The sequence below is a fragment of the Pseudorca crassidens genome, chromosome 15, assembly GCF_039906515.1.
Source record: "Pseudorca crassidens isolate mPseCra1 chromosome 15, mPseCra1.hap1, whole genome shotgun sequence".
NCBI classification, from domain to species: domain Eukaryota; kingdom Metazoa; phylum Chordata; class Mammalia; order Artiodactyla; family Delphinidae; genus Pseudorca; species Pseudorca crassidens.
The window spans coordinates 4,752,370-4,773,701 of NC_090310.1; the positions used below are offsets into that span (position 1 = coordinate 4,752,370).

The window sequence follows — 21,332 nt, forward strand, 5'->3', positions numbered from 1 at the left end:
GGCGGCGTCCACTGGGGAGGGCGCTGCACCCCGGGCCCGGGTGAGGAGGCTGCGTTCTGTGCTGAGGGCCATGGGGAGCTCTCTGTGTTTTGAGCAGGGATGGGCTTCGTTTAGGGCGCACTTCCAAAACTACAGCTGGAAAGGAAGTTGAGAAGAAATTCTAGGCTCTTTGGCCATTTTGTAATCTATCATCAGACTGAAGACTTGGCTGGAGATAGTCTGACTTCAAGATCTATAAGATTAAATCATTGTCCTGCACTTTTTTTTTTTGCGGGGGAGGCTGTTCAAACATATTTAAGTGGGATGAATCTACCAAGCAAGGCAGTCTAGCAAGGAAAGCACTGATGCCCATCCATTTCTTTTTGAAAGATACATAGTTAAAGATATACCTTGGAAGGAGAAATGCTTTCCTTTTAAGCCTGGGGGCCGCTGCTCAAGGTGATGTCCGTTATTCATCAGAACTAGTGAAATGAATTGGAAAGAAGGTGGACATATGCATTGAGGGTTTCTTTTGGGGACATGCTTACTGATGCGGATTTTATGCATTTTTAGCCAGAACTCACCTATGGCTTCAGCAAACTGGTTATAAGAACGTTCTTATCTCCCCAACTTAATGAAGCTTTCAAAGGCAAAGTTTTTGACAGTAATTTAAATGAAAAGAATCACATCTGATCTTAAATTTTAGGTGACGTGTTTCTGACATCGTAGTTGAAAATCTCATTTGAAATCTGATAAGGAGGCTCTTTCATCTTCTCTCTGATCTTCAAGAAGAACTTGTTGGAAGTCAGGGCTGATTAAATTGCCGGAGTTGACTTTCACAAAATTGTTTAAGAAAATTATTTAGAAGCTTTGGATGTCATTATCTCTTTTTAGAAACATTATTAATAGATTTATTTTTTAGAGTTTTAGATTTAGATAAAAAAAAAAAAAAACCTGAGCCGACAGTACAGAGTTCCCATATGGTCCCTTCCACATCTGGTTTCCCTGTTCCTCACATCTTACTTTGGTGTGGTATGTTTGTTACAGTTGATGAACCAGGGTTGGTAAATTGCTGTTACCTAAAGTCCATAGTTTACAGTAGGGTCCACTCTGTGCTCTATAGTTCTATGAGTTGTGACAAATGCATGATGACATGTATCCACTGTTAGGGTATCATACAGAATAGATTTGCTGCCCTAAAACCCCCCGTGTTCACCCATTCATCCCTCCCGTCGTTCCCCTGAACCCCTGGCAACCACTAATCCTTTGACTATCTCCATAGTTTCAGAAGTTACGTGCGGCTGAAATTACAGTGTGTGGCCTTTTCAGACTGGCTTCTGTCACTTATTAATGTGCATTTCAGGTTCCTCCGTGTCTTTTCACGGCTTGATCCTCATTTCTTTTTAACGCTGAGTAATATTCCATTGTCTGTTGTGCCACAATTTATGTTCACCTGCTGAAGGACATCTTAGTTGCTTCCAGTTTGGGGCAGTTTTTTGTTTTGTTTTGTTTTGTTTTGGGCCATGCCCCGCGGCTTGCGGGATCCTAGTTCCACAGCCAGGGATCAAACCTTCCCCCCAAGCACTGAAAGTGCAGAGCCCTAACCACTGGACCGCCAGGCTACTCCCTGGAGCAATTATGAATAAAGGTACTGTAAGCATTCGTGTGCAAGTTTTCATGTGGACAGAGGTTTTCAACTCAGTTGGGTGAATTCCTGGGAGTGTGATTGCTGGATTGTATATTGCAAGGTGGTGTTTAGCTTTATGAGGAACTGCCGATCTGTCTTCACACGATTTTTATGCCTGTGTATTTGTGAAGCTGTTCCCACTCTATCCTCCACCCCCCCATCACAACTTCTGCCTGGGAAAAAAATCAGTTAAACAGGCTTGATGTCAAAAGTTGTTTTGCTTTTTCAGTTATCCACGGTAGAAATAGAAAGTCTCATTGTTCATTATTAGTTGTTCATGATTGAGGTAAAAACATGTCTCTTTCAAGATCTTTAAATGCTTCTTGCTTTGATTTAAGGTGTAATATTTATCTTTAAATTTCAAGCAACATTCAAGAAGAGCATTAAATTTGGATTAGCTTTTTGTAGTAATGCAGACATAGATAATATCCTATTACAGGTGAGGAAACTGAGGCACAGAGAGGTTAGGTAAGTTGCTTAAGGTCGCACAGCTAGTAAGTGGCAGAGACAAGCTTTGAGACAAGCAGTCTGACTGCAGGACTTAGGCTTCTAACCACTGTGTCATGTTGCCTCTCTAATGTATTGCGTTCATGATTTGTGTGAAGGACTTAGCCGTGCATAGCTATATTTTAGCAATGTTCAACAAAATCATTTGGGAAGCTTGTTAAAGTTCAGAGTCCTTGGCCTCCTACCCAGAGGTTCTGATTTGATAGGCATGGGCTGTGGCCTTGGAACCCTATTTTAGACAAGTGATGCTGACGGAGAAGTCCTGTGGACTGTGTTGTTTAGGAACAGGTTGTAGACAGTGAGCTGGAGTCATTGATTCAGATCATTGTCAACACTGTTGATGAGGAGTCCGGAGAGCTGGTTGAGTTCTTGGCTCTCCCGTGTGCTCTTGCTGGATGGATCCAGGGGATAATCGCCCTTCACCACTGCTTTCAGTAAGACACGCGCCACCGCGGAAGTCCTCCTGTTGCTTACTGGTGGTTGGCTGCATCACCCACCAGGAAGAGCGACAGTTGTGGGTTGGCAAGTTGGTCATCAAGAGGATGTTTATATACGAGTGCCGACTCACTTGGGGAGGGGGTGCTGCCCCATGTGAGTGTAAACACAAAGCGGTTATTTAAAAAACTGGCAGTGACTGCTTTCATTCTTAGTTTATTGCTGACTTGATCGTCTCTCTGTTGTGCGATGATTCTTAACTCCTACCCAGGGATAGATGTGATCGCCGGAGGGTGAGGGAGACTTTGGAGTAACAGCAGTCATGACAAAGGTTTCGTCTTCTAGAGCAGTTAGCAATGATTTTTATCTACTCTAAAAACCATTGTGAATTAAGAGATGTTACCCCGTTATAAAGTAAGCGTGCTTCACAGCTCTTCTGCCGCTGATTCGAAGGTGCACAGTTTAACCTCTCTGAAACTGGAATGCACCTTACAGTCTGGCATCATAAAATTAAATTTGGTAGCCTTAGTGCTTTTTCTTACCAGGACACAAAAGAATGGCGTCCTTAATAATGGATGGATTTTCAATTTTCTGAAATAAGTTATTCTGTACAGGCAAACCTTGGAGACGTCCCAGATTCAGCTCCGGACCACTGCAGTAAAGCGAGTCACATTGTGTGTATTGGTTTCCCAGTGCATATAAGTTACGTTTACACTGTACTGCAGTCTATTAAGTGTGCAGTAGCGTTATTACGTCTAAAAAAGCAATGTGCGGGCTTCCCTGGTGGCGAATTGATTAAGAATCCACCTGCCAATGCAGGGGACAGGGGTTTAAGCCCTGTTCCAGGAAGATCCCAAATGCCGCGGAGCAGCTAAGCCCGCGAGCCACAGCTACTGAGCCCACGTGCCACAACTACTGAAGCCCGCGCGCCTAGAGCCCGTGCTCCGCAACAAGAGAAGCCACTGCAATGAGAAGCATATGCTCCGCAACGAAGAGTAGCCCCCTCTCGCTGCAACTAGAGAAGGCCTGCGTGCAGCAACGAAGACACAACACAGCCAAAAATAAAATAAATAAATTTTTTAAAAACCCAAAAAAACCAATGTGCATACCTCAGTGAAAAAGTACTTCATTGCTAAAAAATAACATCTGACAATTCAGGGTTGCCACAAACCTTTAATTTGTTTTTGTTTTTTTTTTAAAGGCAATATCTGTGAAGCACAATGGAGTAAAGTGCAATAAAGATGAGGTCTGCTCTAAAAAGAAAAAAAAATTCCCCTTGCCCTGTGTCCCTTCCCCTGTGTCCCTTATCATGTCCCTTCCCCTGTGTCCCTTATCAAGTGGCTTCTTGCCCTTTACTTGGTGTTTTGAGTTTTAGAGCTACAGAATGTGAGGCAGAGGTGGCAGTGAGGCCGTCTGACTCATCTTTTTGTACCTCAGACCAGTCTGTCCTGAAGTCCTCCTAGGTGGGCGAGCATCGGTTTCTGTTAGTGTGTGGCAGGCTCTTAGTATCCTCTTTTAATGTCTTTTCAAGGAAGTTCTTCCTTCTCCCTGGAGGGTTATAAGGGATCACTTACCCCGAAGTAGACTTGCAGGGGCAGTAAATACGATGCCCCGACATTAAGTGCACACAGAACTCGGGCTGTTTTACTTGGATAAGCACACATGCTTGTGTAACTACCACCCAGATCAAAATGCAGAACATTTGCCGTCCCCCAGAAGGCCCTCTTGTCTGACTTCTCACGCAGCACCTTTCCCCCACCCCAGCTTAACCCCTCTTCTGGTTTCTGTTACCACAGATTTGTTTTGTCTGTTCTTGGCCTGTTCTGAACATTTCCTATAAATGGAACCATGCAGTATGTGGTCTTCTGTGGCTGGATGAGCATAGCATGTCCACATATCAGTGCTTCGTTCCTTTTTATGGCTGAGTAATACTCCATCGTGTGGGTATATCCCACATCGTTTAATCATTCATCACTCGGTGGACATTTGGGTTGCTTCTGCTTCTTGACTGTTGTGACTGATGCTGCTGTGAACACCCGTGCACCAGTTTTTGTGTGGACATATGTATTGTTTTCTTGGGTAAACACCTGGGAGGAGGGGACTCACTGGATTACATGCTGACTTAGTGTTGAACCTTTTGAGGAACTGCCAGACTTTTGCCAGAGGGGCTGCACTTCGTTGCATTTTTAAAATGAATTTCTTTTCTGTTATTTTCTCCTTTGGGTTTTAAACTATTATTTTTCTAATTTTTTTAAGGTGAATGCTTTGCTTATTTTCAGCTTAATTCTTTCCTAAAATAAGCATTCTAGGCTGTGAGTTTCTGAGGATTGTTTTAGCTGGAGCAGACAAGTATTGATACGCAGTTTGTCATCATCGTCTTCTCAGAATTTTCACATTTACATTATATCTTCTTTGACCAAGGAGTCATTTAGAATTGTGTTCCTTGATTTCCAAACAAATGGGTTTTTCTAATCACTGTTTTGTTATTGATTTCTAACGTAATTATTCTCAGAGATTCTCAGAGATAATTATGCTCAGAGAACGTGGTCTTCATGATAGCATTGTTTCCATAAGAGTTCCACGGGAGACACACGAAACTGGCTGTGTCTGGGGCAGGAAGGGATAAAGTAATAGGGAATTGGGGTGCTGGACACAGCCCTGGAATGACTAGGGGACTGGGCTCTGGCCTGGTCTCCAGAATTGAGTCACTGATGGAGCTCCTCATAGGCGACCCCTGGAATCGTTGAGATCCACGTGTATCTCCAGCGAGGAAGGGGTCCACAAGCCTGGATCCAGAAGGCGCTCTACGGCAGCACCGCCTCGACTCCTAGGAGCCTGGAGAATGAGCGCAAGAAGGCTGTTGAAGGAAATCCTCTGCTTCCGCATCCTCGCTGGCCAGCCAAGAAGCATTCTCTAAGAAAAGGCAGGGCGAGGACCCCTGCTTCACTTCCCTCTGTGGAGTCCTGGGTGGTGCATCCGTGGGTAGAGCCGAATTCATCCTCACAAGTCTAAACGTAAGAGAGTCCGGTGGTGTAATTTTGAGCTTTCGGTGGAGCAAAGCCAATCCATTGTATCCACCACACTGGTCCCGTGAGAGTTAGTAAGACTTTATTGATGGACGGTATACAGTCGGTTTGCATAAATGTTCCCCATGCCCCCGAAAAGAATGCATTTTGCACAGCTGCTGGGGGGGGGGGCAGTGATCTGATTGAATCTGTGTCTCCACCAGTTGTAAGGTGCGTCATTATTTTATGTTCCATTAAGGGAAAAAGAAGCTGTCAATTAAACCAGACTTAATGATTTCTTCTCACTTAGAATTTTCTTACTTATACTGATGGGAAGAGTTCTTTAAACGTCTTTAAGCATTGATTTCTAAACAACGTTTACTAACTGTCCATACATATAGAAGGTAAGATATGAGCAAAATAAGTTGGTTAAGGTACACCTTAAAGCCTAGGACCAGAGCCTCGTTCTCTGCACAGAGCAGGCGTTTGCGTTTTTGTCAGAAGCAGTACAAACAGCAGTGCTGTCCTCTCCGCTGCTCAAGGCACAGGCGCACAGCACTTCTAAAGGGCCCTCCTGTATCGTCCGGGAGGGGCGGGGTTCGAATTCTGCAGGTTTTCACACTGAGACTTTATTGATCTTACTAGAGGGTACCAATGCAAGGTTTGAAGCAATAGTCAGCCTCTTATTTCTTTATGAAATGGTTCTTAAATTGTGTTTTTAGCAGAACCATCAAGGAGTAGCAAGCACTTCAGTAGTGCCCCTGGCAGTCGTAAACGTATTCACAGATATGAAGCCATTGACCTCTGTATGTCACATTAGGTTTCAGAGACGTAAAGACGCACCTCTTAAAATTGATGAAGCATATTATGTCTACTAGTTCAGCTTGTTAATTGTATTAGTCAAATCTATAGCTTTTTCTTTTTTCTTTTTTTTTTTGCCTTTAGGAAGAGTCCATTTTTACGTGTACCCTGTCAATTTTTGCTTTATACGTTTTGAAGCTATTGTGTTAATTGCATATATGTTCAGACTTGTTAATTTTGTGATTAATGGAACGATGTCAGTATCTAGTGACTTTAGTCTGTTTTGCCTGTGTTCATGTCACGGGACCAGTTTTCCTTTGGTATATCACTCCCTACCCTTCTGCCTTCAATTGTTATGTGTTCTTATATTTTAAATAAGCCTTGGGACTTCCCTGGTGGCACAGTGGTTAAGAATCCACCTCCCAGGGTGCTTCCCTGGTGGCGCAGTGGTTGGGAGTCCGCCTGCCGATGCAGGGGACATGGGTTTGTGCCCTGGTCTGGGAGGATCCCGCGTGCCGTGCGGCGGCTGGGCCCGTGAGCCATGGCCGCTGGGTCTGCGCGTCCAGAGCCTGTGCTCCGCGGCGGGAGAGGCCACAGCGGTGAGAGGCCCGTGTACCGCAAAAAAAAAAAAAAAAAAAAATCCACCTCCCAATGCAGGGGACACGGGTTCAAGTCCTGGTCTGGGAAGATCCCACATGCCACGGAGCAACTAAGCCCGTGCGCCACAACTACTGAGCCTGCGCTCTAGAGCGAGCCACAGCTACCGAGCCTGTGCACCACAACTACTGAAGCCCGCGCACCTAGAGCCTGTGCTCCGCAACGAGAGAAGCCACTGCAATGAGAATCCCACGCACCGCAGCAAAGAGTAGCCCCCGCTCGCCACAGCTAGAGAAAGCCCGCGTGCAGCAACGAAGACCCAGCACACCCCAAAATAAATAAATAAATAAGCCTCTTGTATCTAGAAAAATGGTACAGGTGAACTTTTTTTGCAGAGTAGAAATAGAGTCACAGATGTAGAGAACAAAATTATGGTTACCAAGGTGGGTGGGATGAATTTGGAGATTGGGATTGACATATATACACTACTGTATATAAAATAGATAACTAATGAGAACTTACTGTATAGCACAGGGAACTCTATTCAGTGCTCTGTGGTGACCTAAATGGGAAGGGAATCTAGAAAAGAGTGGATATATGTATGTGTATAACTGATTCACTTCGCTGTACAGCAGAAACTAACGCAACATTGTAAAGCAACTATACTCCAATAAAAATTAATTTAAAAAAACAAACCTAGGCCTGTTTGTCCTTAATTATGTTCAGCAGGCTACACAGCATAGAGATGTTCTATTTTTTAAAAGATGAGTCCATGGTCACGTCAGTTAAGAATCCTCTCAGTTTAATACAATTAGTGTTGTTGGTGCTTCTTTTTCTGGTTACAGATTCCATGGAATCTTTAACATATTAACATGTATCATGATGTACTAAGAGGGGTGATATATAGTATGATATTTGATTGTGGACCAAATCCGTGTTTGTGGATTTAAACTTCAAAAATTGTACACTCACGTTTATAACAGCATTGTTCGCAGTAGCCGAAATTTAGAAACAACCCAAGTATCCATCAGTAGGTGAATGGAGAAGCAAAATGGTGGCTAAACGTTGTGGAAAGTTATTGAGCCGCAAAAAGGAATAAAATTCTGATACGTCCTACAATGTGGACGAACTTTGAAAACATTGTGCTAAGTAAAATCAGCCAGACACAGAAGGACAAATATTGTATGATTCTACTTACATGATACACCTAGAACAGGAAAATTCAGAGAGATTAGAGTGTAAAAGAGGTTACTGGCCAGCGGTTGGGGCTTGGGGGTTGAGGATGGGAAATTACTGTTCAATGGTTACAAAGCTTCTGTTTGGGATGATGAGAAATTCTGGAAATAGGCAGTGGTGATGGTTGCACAACGTTGTGAATGTACTTAGTGCCACTGAACTGTACACTTAATGATTAAAATGGTAAATTTTATGTCGTGTGTATTTGGCTCAATAAAAAAGGCCAAAAATAAATAAATAAATAAACCTCTTTTAAAGAGCGTTTAGTTGGGTGTTTTTCCATTGTGCATTTTTTTACGTCCGGGTTTTTAAACTTGGTCCTTTTTCCTGTTCATGTTCATTGTAAATGTATCAGTTACTTATGACTTTGTTATTTCATAACAAAGTATTCCAGAGTAATTGGCTTAAAACAGCAGTGGTTATTATTGCTCATGTTTCTGGGAGTTGGCTTGCAGTTCATGGACCGCTCTTGTCTGGGTCCACCCACTCCCGTGGCTGCATGGAGCTGGCAGGTCAGCCGGGGCTGAGTTGCCTCCCTGAGGTCCGGGGCCTCAGCTGAGGCGGCTGCAACAGCTGGGATGTCTTGGACTCTCCCTGCCAGTGGTGTCTTAGCACAGTAGGTTTCATTCAGAAGCTTGCTGACCCGGGCTTCTCTGGAGCACGGGACCTGGTCTTGGGGTTCCCAGACAGGAGGGGTGCGAGGCCTGGGTTCCGGGTCCTGCATGGTGTCCTCTGTGCCACCCTCTCTTGGGCAAAGGAAGTCCCCGAGCCTCCCACCTTCCTGATCGGAGGAACTGTGCCATATCACAGACTCTTTCTTCAGTCTTCCACAGTAAAAATCAATGTTTGGGTTTTTTTTTTTTTTCTCCCATATTTTGCATTTTGTATTTCTAATGGTTTTTCTTTTTAAAATTTCAGCTGTATTGAGATAGAATTGACATATCTAACAGTTTTTCTCTGTTTCTCTTTGTTGTTTTGGATTTTTTTCTCATTGCAGTTTTTCTTGTTCCTCTTTCTCAGTTTGGGCCTTTTGAACTCCATTTCCATTGCTTTGCTGCTTAGCCTAGACTTTTTTTTTTTTTTTTTACATCTTTATTGGAGTATAATTGCTTTACAATGGTGTGTTAGTTTCTGCTTTATAACAAAGTGAATCAGTTATACATGTACATATGTTCCCATATCTCTTCCCTCTTGCATCTCCCTCCCTCCCACCCTCCCTATCCCACCCCTCTAGGTGGTGACAGAGCACCGAGCTGATCTCCCTGTGCTATGCGGCTGCTTCCCACCAGCTATCTATTTTACGTTTGGTAGTGTATATATGTCCATGCCTCTCTCTCGCTTTGTCACAGCTCACCCTTCCCCCTCCCCATATCCTCAAGTCCGTTCTCTAGTAGGTCTGTGTCTTTATTCCCGTCTTGCCCCTAGGTTCTTCATGACCTTTTTTTTTTTTTTTAAGATTCCATATATATGTGTTAGCATACGGTATTTGTCTTTCTCTTTCTGACTTACTTCACTCTGTATGACAGACTCTAGGTCCATCCACCTCACTACAAATAGCTCAATTTCGTTTCTTTTTATGGCTGAGTAATATTCCATTGTATATATGTGCCACATCTTCCTTATCCATTCATCCGATGATGGACACTTAGGTTGTTTCCATCTCCGGGCTATTGTAAACAGAGCTGCAGCGAACGTTGTGGTACATGACTCTTTTTGAATTATGTTTTTCTCAGGGTAGATGCCCAGTAGTGGGATTGCTGGGTCGTATGGTGGTTCTATTTGTAGTTTTTTAAGGAACCTCCATACCAGCCTAGACATCTTAATATGGATTCTTAGCTTGCCAGGTGGAAGCTAATGATGCAGGCTCTCCTCCTCAGAACTCTAAGCACTTGAGAGCAAGTTATGTCTCTTCCCATTTCCATGCTAGTGTCGCTGGCTCTTGTTTATTCTGTGAGACGTTATCATCCTGTGTGGTCACTTTTTCTTTAGGTTTCCTTCTGTAAATCTGTGCCCATGATTCCCTCTGGTGTCCCACCCCTCCCATCTTGGGTCTTTTCTCTTGATTGAAGTTCATTCTTTCAGAATTTCCCTTAATGATGGTGTGCTGGTGGCCAGCTCTTGAGTTTTTGTTTGTCTAAAGGGGTATTTCACCGAATCCAAAGAAGGCTGGGAAAAGCATGAGTGTCCCGGGACGAAGAAAGATCACGAAGGAGGATGAGGGGAAGTGACAGGAGGTGACTGCTGAGTGGTCCGTGGGGGCCAGGACCTTCCTGTCCCGTAGAAAGCCGGCCTCCCAGAGCGCCTCTCTCCCCGCGAGGCACACTCTGTCCTTCCTAGTCCCTGGCAGAAAGGCTGCCGCTGCAGTTTGGTCGCAGTGCTTTAGCGATCTGGACCCTCCACTGCCCTGGCCCCCAGTGTGGTTGACATACTGCTGGCCCTGTTAGCCATTTGGACTCCGCTTCATCACCTCGCTGAAGGCATACAGTCCTTGGGTGGTGACCAGACCCAGAGGCACAGCTGCCGACGGCCACAGCCTGCCTTTATGTTCTTGGTATAAACCATACTGCTTCGTAGTAGCTAGGAACTCATCCTGCTTTAACAGCTTAAGTCACCGGTTTTTGTAGTGTTCCAGGTAGGTATTATTTGTTTGGGTTAAACCACACTCCAGTACAGAGTTCCCATTTAGTGAATTAATGGGACCAGAGGCCAAGCCCATGCTTTCACAGAATTCTTAGTGTCCTATGGCATTGACCAAAACTCTGAAAAATACCATACAATAACAAAAAAGTTAGTATTGATTAGTAATCAAGGTAAAATTAAGGTTGAGTGACATCAGTTTCCATTAGCACTAGGTACCAGAAATATGCAGTTGTGGGTCATGTGCAAGTGATTGTTTGAAACCCTGTTTTATCACCTATTATCAAATTTGTTAAATTATCACATTTGACATTTAGTGACTAAAACAAGGTGAAGGTTTCTGGCCACAGTTCACATCTGTGGAACATTATCTTCCCCTAGGAGAACTGCTGATTAACTTTATGGAAGATCGTGTGTGTGTGTGTGTGTGTGTGTGTGTGTGTGTGTGTATGTATGTGTATGTGCGTGTGTAAAATTTGTAAGGGAGTCATTTGATATTTATAGCCGTGAACCAAATTACAGCTTCTTGGTGGATTGGAATCTGTTAGGTAAATAGATTATTAATATAATTTGAAAATTAGAAAACACTTTGAGATACCATTTGCTTATGCTTTGATGTCAGTATGTCTGATAATCTCCCTTTTTCCATTGATTCTGATTTGCAAAATTTTCTACATTTTGAAATCACTAAAGTGGAGGATTCATCTTCTATTTGATGGGATCTTAGATTTCATTAAACATCATAAAGTAATGATTCTCAGTTTCTTATTAATATATTTTTTGCATGCTTTATCTTAGTGGTTTATTTTAGTCTTTAAGTAGTAGTGCTTTTTAGGTATTATATACCTTTTATTTATCAGAGTCTACTATCAAATAATATTACACCACTTCATATCCAGGGTAAGAACCCTGGAACAGTGTACTTTCATTTCTCCCTTCCCAGCCTTTGTGCTCTTTACTTTTATGTGTGTTACCAACCCAATACACTTTGTTATTTTTGCTTTGAACAGTAGCAGTAAATCTTCTAAAGAGATTCACATCATGAGGGGAAAATGTTTACCCACATAGTTACCATTTACAGTATTTTCCATTCTTCCGTGTAGATACAGACTTTCATCTGGTATCTCTCCACCCCCCACCCCACCCCAGGGCTTTTTTTTTTTTAATATAAATTTATTTATTTATTTATTTTTGGCTGGGTCTTCGTTGGCTGCGTGCAGGCTTTCTCTAGTTGCGGCGAGCGGGGGCTACTCTTGGTTGTGGTGCATGGGCTTCTCATTGCGGTGGCTTCTCTTGTGGAGCACGGGCTCTTGGCACGCGGGCTTAGTAGTTGTGGGTTGCAGGCTCTAGAACACAGGCTCAGTAGTTGTGGCGCATGGGCTTAATTGCTCCATGGCATGTGGGATCTTCCCCGGCCAGGGCTCGAACCCGTGTCCCCTGCATTGGCAGGTGGATTGCTAACCACTGCGCCACCACGGAAGTCCCCACCCCAGGACTTTTAAACGTTTCCTATAGTACAGATCAACTAGTGATGAATTCTTTCAAGTTTTTGATGTCTGAAAATGATTTTGTTTCACCTTCCTTTTTGAAGCATACCTGGCGGGTGTAGAACTGTGTCCGTTGTTGTAGTCATTTCAGACAGGAGTGTAAATCTATCCCTGTTACTTCGTCTTGGCTGAAAGCAGAACTTCCCACCTGAGTACTTCAATTAAGCTCATACAAATCATGAACCCCAAACACAGACCTCCCACCCACAAGCCTCCATTCGTGGGAAACCAGTGCCTTCTCGAGAAAGGCAGGGGCCTGGACTGAATTACACAGATTGCTCCTGATTCTTAATCTAAAACCTCTCTGGCAACACCTTTGTACTAAAATGGGGAATTTCTTGACATCTTTCCACATTGCTTTTCCCCTGTGAAAACATTTATATTTGTAGAAACCACACCTGCTGTGTTGTGGCTAACCTCCTCCCGTCATTCTGCAGATGAGAAATGGGCCCCAAGTGGTGAGGCTTAAGCAAGGCCCTTATCTCTGGAGAATCGGGAAGACGGTGATCAGCTGCAGCGACTGCACTGAATTTCACCAGCGGGTTCCAGTTAACTTGCTTTTTTAAAAAAAGCTTTTATTGAGGTTGGAAGGAAATTTCTCATGGTATGCCCTTTTGTATGTTTTCAGAGAGAGAGTATGTATGTGTGTAATAACCATATCCATGTATAACTTTTTCAATTGGGAAAAATAAACCACTGGATTTCTTAGGAGAAAAAATAAATCAGCTGTAGACTTCCATTTCATCTTACCTAACAATGTCAAAGTGACAAAATGTAGATGATAAAGTGAACCAGACCTTATTTTTGCCTTCATTGGGAGAAGACTGCTGAGTTGTGGGAAAGGTCTTGCTAGTTAAGAACGCCTTCTCTGAACATGGCTCACCTTCCCGTTTTTTTCCTATGGCACTTGCGTGCGTGAGATTATCTGTGTGTGAGAGGACTGTGTGGCTGCAGAGTTATTTTGAAGGCAGAGAGATGCTGATAGAATTTCACTGAATACCAGCAAAATGCTGGTATTCACCGTACATTCAGGGAGTTAAAAGAACTAGTAGGACATCAAGATATTCAAGTGACAGCTGTACAGAGATTGGTCCTGAGTATTTCATTATATACTTGTATTCTTTTTATTTATTCTTTAAAATGTGCCAGGAAACATTCCATTATTTTTCATTAATACTTTAGCCAAATACCCTGAAAAGGTGCTACTGGCCGTTTATACTTGAAACTTTTTTTTTAACTTATGAAAAATTCCAGGACTTCCCTGGTGGCGCAGTGGTTAAGAATCCGCCTGCCAATGCAGGGGACACGGGTTCGAGCCCTGGTCCGGGAAGATTCCACATGCCATGGAGCAACTAAGCCCGTGCGCCACAGCTACTGAAGCCCATGCGCCTAGAGCCCGTGCTCCACAACAAGAGAAGCCACTGCAATGAGAAGCCCCCACACGACAACAAAGAGTAGCCCCCGCTCAACGCAACTAGAGAAAAGCCCGTGCACAGCAACGAAGACCCAATTCAGCAATCAATCAATCAATCAATCAATCAATTCCAAACCCTTAGAGTATAAAGTAGGTAATGAATGCCCATATATCCATCAAATAGATTTAACACTTATTGTTTTGCTTGATTAATTTTTTGCTGAACTATTTCAAAGTAAAGTCCAGATGTAATAATATTACAACTCCTAAATTCTACAGTATGAATAAAGACTTTTTTTTTTAAACATAATCACAATATCGTTATCCCACCTTACAGAATTTGTCTTTCTTTTAGACATGCAAATTCTGGTCAGAATTACGGGTAAAGTAAATGGTCAGTACTTTAACTCTTTAGGGCCTTAAAGGGATAGGAAAAGATGGGCATTAGTGAGAGAAAATCAAGGAAATCCATTAAAGATCATGATTCTTGAGTTAAATCATTCTGGTGTTTAGATTCACTTAAAATGTACCTTCACTGTTATCAGCCAACCCTACTCATCATCAGGGCTGGAGGGGAGAAAACTGGAGGTGGGTTTTCTTAAACCAAAGTCTATTGATGATTGAACTAGAGTGGCACCCTTTCAGACTCTTGTTTTCATATAGCTACATAGGAGAACTCAGCAGAACTTTTTTTTTTTTTTAAATGAGGCCCCTTTTGGGAGCCCAATCCACACTGGACAGACTCGATTTGACTCTTTGGGTGCATTTATTTTTTTCGTAACAGGATAGCGTCAACCAACTGGTTAGTTTTTGATTTCTCTCTATATTGCAGTAAGGTGCTTGCTTGCTGGTAAGAGTAATTCCTTGGGAGGTTCAAGAATTGCACACTTGCTTCTTTATTTTACTGTGGCATTTGACGTTGTTGGGTTTTTCCCTCTTGAAATTCTCTCCTTTCTTGGTTTTGGATGCATCATTCTCTGCTGGTTCTCACATTTTCTCTTGATCTGGGTCTCCCCACCCCACCCCACCCCACCCCACCCCATGCATGAATAAGAAGCCTCTGGAAGCCGCTAGCAGCAGCTTTACGATGAAGCTGACACTTTGGACTATAGAATGGAAAGAGCGGGTCCCTGATGACACTTGAGCTGCTGGGCCTGCCCGTAGCGTACTCTGGGCCCTTGTGGATTTTTGGGTTTATCCTACTGGGAGTTCAAGCACCTGGGATGTGTATATTCATGTCTTTTATCAAATATGGAACATTTTACCCAGTACTTCTTCAAATATTTTTTCTCTGTCACCAGGGAAAATCATTAGACGTCTCTTGGCTTCAGTTTTCTCAGTTATAAAATTAGGATAATGATGGCTGCTCTCAAAGTTATTTGGCGGTAGCAGGGGTGGGTGTTTGGTGGTGTGGTATAATTTCCTACTCTGAATTTATAAACACATTTTCTATTTTTCTTCCTAAGAAATTGTGTAATATTTATTGCCTTTTGAATTTAAGCCTTTATTCTACTTGGAACCAATTAAAAATACGATGATAACCAGGAATTCAATTTCATTTTTTTTACATGGAGATAACGGATACAGCACGTAACATACATAGAAGAGTCTGCCCTGTCTCTCTGAGCTGCAATGTCAGTTGTGTTGTAAATCAAGTTTCTGTGAGTCTGTGTGTATTTTTCTGGCTACTGTCTTCTGGTTCATCAGTCCGTTTGTCTGTCCCTGCACCGTGATCACATTATCTTAATTTGTTTGTAGAAGCTCTACATGTTCTCTTGCTATTTACTCAGATTCTTAATCTTTTGTTTCTTTAAACAGATTAATGAAATAGAAATTAAACACACAGGTAGAGGATTATTAAAAGCTGTTTCTCTGAAAAGCTTAATGAGATAAAAGCCAATTCTAGCACAAGGAAAAGAGAATATAGACATAGTAGGAATGGAAAATACTGCAGAGGTTAATCATTAATGCAAGGATATAATGAACAACCCTGTCAATTAAAATTAAATGTCCATGTACCAGCCAACCTTTACCCCCTGCATTGACGTTCCCTAATATCGTTCTGGAATGTATTTCCTCACAGCCAACCTTCTCAGAACGAACCACTATCAAGAATGTGGTGTTGAGGGATTTCCCTGGTGACACAGTGGTTAAGGATCCGCCTGCCAATGCAGGGGACGTGGGTTCGATCCCTGGTCGGGGAACTAAGATCCCACATGCCGTGGAGCAACTAAGCCTGCGTGCCACAACTAGCAAGCCCGCGTGCCACAACTAGCAAGCCCATGTGCCACAACTACAGAGCCCACATGCTCTGGAGCCCGCACGTCACAACTAAGATCCAACGCAGCCAAAAGTAAATAAATATTTTTAAAAAAACCCAAAAAACTGCCATTAAAAAAAAAGGAATGTGGCGTTGATCATTTCTGTGCATTTACTTATGCTCCGCGTATGTGTATGTCATCCCTCTGTGGAAGGTGTCACGCACAGTGTATGTCTTCAGCCTCCTTTTATCTTCTTTTCACTTGTGGGTTTCATGTGTGTTGGAAGACTGAGTTCAGCCATTGTTAATTGTGTGGGATTCTGTTTCATAAATATGCCACAGTTTGTTCATTTTCTTATTAGTGGAAACTTAGGTTGTTTTTCTATTAAAACAATGCTGCTATGAATATCTCACATGTGGTCTGTAAGCGAGGGTTCCTTGGGATAATACCTACACACAGAATCGCTGGCTTGTACATATACCCGCCTTCAGCCTCACCAGAAGTTGGCACATTGTTCTCTGGAGTAGCTGTTGTTTACTTGTTTAACTTGATTTTTTTTTTCTTTCAGTGCCTGAAGACCTCTCATTAGAAGAGAGAGAAGAACTTTTAGACATTCGTCGAAGAAAAAAGGAACTTATTGATGACATCGAGGTAAAAAAATGTCTTTTAGTTTTTGCTCTTAGGTAAAATTGTAAATCACGTCGTTTGCAGAGACGTGGATGGACCTAGATACGGTCATACAGAGTGAAGTAAGTCAGAAAGAGAAAAACAAATATCGTATATTAACGCACGTATGTGGAATCTAGAAAAATGGTACCGATGATCTTATGGGCAAAGCAGAAATAGTGACACAGACGTAGAGAACAAACATGGATACCAAGGGGGAAAGGGCGGGGGGTTGGATGAATTGGGAAATTGGGATTGACATATATACACTACTATAAAACAGGTAACTGATGAGAGCCTACTGTATAGCACAGGGAACTCTACTTGGTGCTCTGTGGTGACCTAAATGGGAAGAAAATCCAAAAAAGAGGGAATATATGTACATGTATGGCTGATTCACTTTGATGTACAGCAGAAACTGACATAGCAGTATAAAGCAACTATACTCCAATTAAAAAAAAAAAGGATAAACAACAAGGTCCTACTGTAGTGCACAGGGAGCTACATTCAATATCCTGTGATAAACCCGCATGGAAAAGAAAAGGAAAAAGAATACATACGTGTGTGTGCGCATAGCTGAATCACTTTGCTGGACAGCAGAAATTAACACAGCATTGTAAATCAACTATACTTCAATAAAACAAATTTTTTTTAAAAATTGTAAATCAAGTAGCTTCATGAAAATGTAAAAAAGTGGGTATTTAGTATGCGTTTATCCGAACCATATGGAGAGGCGGAGCGTAAGAGTTACCCAGGCTGGTGAAGCAGAGCTCGTGCTCACGGGGCGGCGTGGACTCATTGGAAGAGAAGTCATGCCTGGAGTCACGGGCGAGCGATGTGTGACTCTGCAGTCACGAAGGGCGTCTTCACACGGCAGTGGCGCCTGCACACGTACTGCTCCCGGAAGTCTATGGCGAGGCCCCGCTTCGTCTACCAGGGTCCCTGGCATGCTGCCTGGCACATGGTTGGCACTCAGGTGTCCTTTGAATAATGGACTAAACATATATTGAGTTCTAGCTGTGCACCGAGCACCTACTAGCTGGTGGGAGTAGAGTGACGGACAAGACACAGATAACCAACCGTTGCACTTTCCACACTTGTGTGCTCAGAGGACAGGGTGGAGGGGGTCCCATGGGAGACCCAGAGGAGTCAAGCCACAGTCTCCGAGTCGGAGCGTCTGTAACAGCTGCAGAAACGATGCAGAGGGGCAGCGCTCGCGGCTCCCGTCTGGGGCTTCCTCGGGAAGTCGACTGCACGTGTGGCTACTCCCTGGGAAGCTTCCTAACCGTTGTCCCGCCAAAGTCAATGTGGCCTCCCCGGCCACTTGCTGCGGAACCGAGCTGTGTCCAGACAGTAGCTCCTTTCTGGGGGCTCACGGTGTGAGCCTGAAGTTTCTTGGCACCTGAGATCATAGGGTCTGAATAAAAATCTCTTTGTATTTGAGAGATAATTCATGAAACTTTTTCTTCTAAGGTTACCCGTCATTCTCAGAAAAATCAGATAACCCAGAACGTGAGCTTTGGTTGAAGAATAAGAACATATTGTAAGGCTGGCGTTCCGATTTGGACGTTAGCAATAATAGTGCCCATGGAGCCTTGTGCAGCTCCAGCGACCTCACTTCTGAGTCGAGGATGCCGAGGCCCAGGAGGTCAGAGCTGTCTCAGCCAGTAAGCGGTAGGGAGTCTGTCCCTTCTGGGGTCCTTGGCCTGTCCGAGGGCCCCAGGCAAGATCGTTGTCACCTCCTGGGCTCTGTCCACAGTGCCTCGTCTCATGGGAAGTGACAGAGATCTTCCTGAGACAGTGGTTGGAGGCCCGATACTGACCTGACTCGAGTTTAAGCCTCGCCCCAGGTCTTCCCAAGAAGTCAGGTGCCGGCGAAGGCAGGTGGGCGTGTGTGGGTGATGTATAACGGGACTCATTGCTTTCCTTTTGCCGTTGGTATCTTTTTACACCTGTGACGTTCTCCCCGGGGTCCCTTCTTGATTTTACACACACACACTCCAGGATCTGCCTGCGGGAGGATCTGCCTGCGGGACCCCTCTGCTCTCGTTCTGATGGGAGGTGGACAAACAGTAATTTTGTTTGCTCATGAGTTGGCGTGGCTCTGACTACGAGACTCTCTGTGTCCATAAGCAGTGCTGGTTTCTCCATACCTGTGATGTCCCGATGAGACCTGAGGGGACCTTGCACCTGGGGGGCTAAAAGGTCTCTGAAGGTGGAGACCCCCTCTCTCACCCCCCACAACGCTTTCTTTCTTTCTCGACAGAGGCTGAAATATGAAATCGCGGAAGTGATGACAGAGATCGACAACCTCACGTCCGTGGAGGAGAGGTGAGCAGCTGTGGCTGCACCTTCAGGTCACCCTTCAGCCGAGCTCGTGACGCTGTGGTGGCCACGGCGGAGCGGGCTTTGGGGCTAGGCAGCGGGGGGAGCCTGTCAGGGCCTCGTCCTCCTCCTCCGCCGCCCTCATCTTCCCTGCTTCTCCCTTCCCCACGTGGTCCAGTTCACCGTCAGGCCTTGTAGTTGAGAAAGCCGCGCAGGCCCCTCAGAACACCCTGCCCAGACATGACCTTTCTGTGTAACAAGAAGCTCTGCTTTTGCTGAACAAGTTAGCAACTGTGAAAGAAAAGAGCTGCAGTGGCCGTACCTCTGCTGCTTCCACCTGGGCAGGGGGACCTGGGGGCCTGTGCCCTTTCTTTTCCCGAGTTGTCCTCCTGGGAGGGGACCTGAGTTCCCGGTGCTTTGTGCAAACGTCCAGTAACGACTTCTTAATTCAAACGCACAGCAAAACTACTCAGAGGAACAAGCAGATAGCCATGGGAAGGAAGAAATTCAACATGGATCCCAAGAAGGTAAGAGAACGTCTTCACTTTTCTGGCCTGTGAGAGACTGATGGATGGATGGATTGATCGATTTTAAAGACGTGCTCCCTCTTGGACAAGGGTGGGCATATGCCTCATAAAGACACTGAGTTGATGTTCAGTTTTACCCCAAAGGGAGCTGCTGATGAGCGGGGGCAGCAGAAGTCCCTGGACCAGGAGGCCTTTCTTTGGGAAGTTCCAAGTCGGGGCTGGCCTCACAGGAGCTGCCTGACGCTCAGTTCCTTGGTTCCTCCAGGCCGAGCTTTTTGCTGGCCCTCAGGAGCCCCAGGCCAGGGAGTCGCATGGCCCATCGGGGCAGAGACGGTAGATTTTATGGTCTAGGGGGTTAAAAGGTTCAAGGGAGAGGTCTTCCTTCCTTTCATTTACCTTAAAAAGAAGACATCTGTCTGAAAGACCAAGCGACTCCAGATTTGGGCCAATATCTTTCCTCAAGTTGGATTTTCTAGGAAAGCACCCCCCAAGAAATGAAACCTGCAACATGTAGCATCTTGTTTTTGAGATTTGAGCTAAAGGACCTATTAGCTGAACCTATAAAGCTTTGTGGAACACATGGCTCAGTCGTAACATCGTTTTGGTTTTGAGAAGAGTGGACCTGATCAGCCGCTAAGGTTCATGGTCTAGGAGAGGAGAGGAGAGACGTTGTCCACAGAGAGGTGGCCTCAGGCCCTCCCTGCCGGTGACTTCATTCCTCACTGGTCTTTTTTTGTTGTTGTTTGGTTGGTTGGTTGGTTGCACCAGATCTTAGTTGCGGCAGGTGGGCTCCTTAGTTGTGGCATGCGAACTCTTAGTTGCGGTATGCATGTGGGATCTAGTTCCCTGACCAGGGATCGAACCCTGGTTCGATCAGGCCCCCTGCATTGGGAGTGTGGAGTCTTATCCACTGCCCCACCAGGGAAGTCCCCTCACTGGTCTTTAATTTGTGTTCGCTTCTAACGTCTTCCTTGTTTTTCCTGGCATCTCTGTACTAATTACTTAATTATTTGTTGATTCGGCAAATGTTTGCTGATGGCTGGAATTACACTGCGCAAGATCTCAGATCTGTAAATTTACATCTGTAGGTGCAAGCACAGTTGCAGATGTTATTTAAAGATATACCTACCACTTTTCCCTATTCAAGGTTTGCAGATTTGGGTTTTGTCAAGATATTAGCAGGGCTGCAGCACAGGAGGGTCTCTGTTTAACTCGGGTACTCTGGCCACCGTGAAAGTTCTCCTGTTGCTTCCTAATTCTCTGCTTACAGGGTATAAATCAACTCCAGATTGTCAGTGAGAACAATTCAAATTGTGAATTGGGTAATAATTTGATATTTGGGATTAGTAACAGTCTTTTTTTTTTAGAAGTTGAGTTTATAGAGTAGAATTATCAGCAGATGTAATGAGCATTGGAAGCATCTCAGGAGAGAGACGGTCTAACGAGGACGTTTTAAAAACTGGGCCTTGTTTTCAAGTGCAGTGCAGGGTAGCACGCCGTTCAGTTCATGGGGGAGATTCAGATCTGCTCTCGAAACAGACAAATAAGTACTTGCTTTGAGCGGTGCCTGAAGTCCTCACCATCAGGGTCTTGCCTGTTGTCTTATTTCACGTATACTGTGTGTCAGATTTACAATAATAATGGCTAACGTTTATTGAGAAGTAGCTCTGTCAGGAGCTGTGCTAAGGAAGCATGTGGCCTGGTAGAC

General features: G+C 44.2%; 2 protein-coding genes across 7 annotated transcripts in view; both read left to right on the forward strand.

Annotated features, from left to right (window-relative positions):
• Positions 1-16,757, forward strand: part of SMIM10L3 (small integral membrane protein 10 like 3) — a 132,463-nt gene extending 115,706 nt beyond the window's left edge. Inside the window, exon 5 of the mRNA XM_067705542.1 lies at positions 16,675-16,757. The gene's annotated coding sequence lies outside the window, so the exon portion shown is untranslated. The remainder of the gene's footprint in view (positions 1-16,674) is intronic.
• Positions 1-21,332, forward strand: part of CYTH3 (cytohesin 3) — a 94,650-nt gene that overhangs the window by 47,945 nt on the left and 25,373 nt on the right. For 5 of the 6 annotated variants that reach the window (XM_067705531.1, XM_067705529.1, XM_067705530.1 and 2 more), the window contains exons 2-4: positions 16,675-16,757; positions 19,039-19,103; positions 19,558-19,624. In XM_067705531.1, coding sequence (XP_067561632.1) covers positions 16,675-16,757; positions 19,039-19,103; positions 19,558-19,624 — 215 coding nt within the window. Of the gene's footprint in view, positions 1-8,844; positions 8,864-16,674; positions 16,758-19,038; positions 19,104-19,557; positions 19,625-21,332 lie in introns of those variants that run through there. The other variant, XM_067705534.1, reaches the window with a different exon arrangement.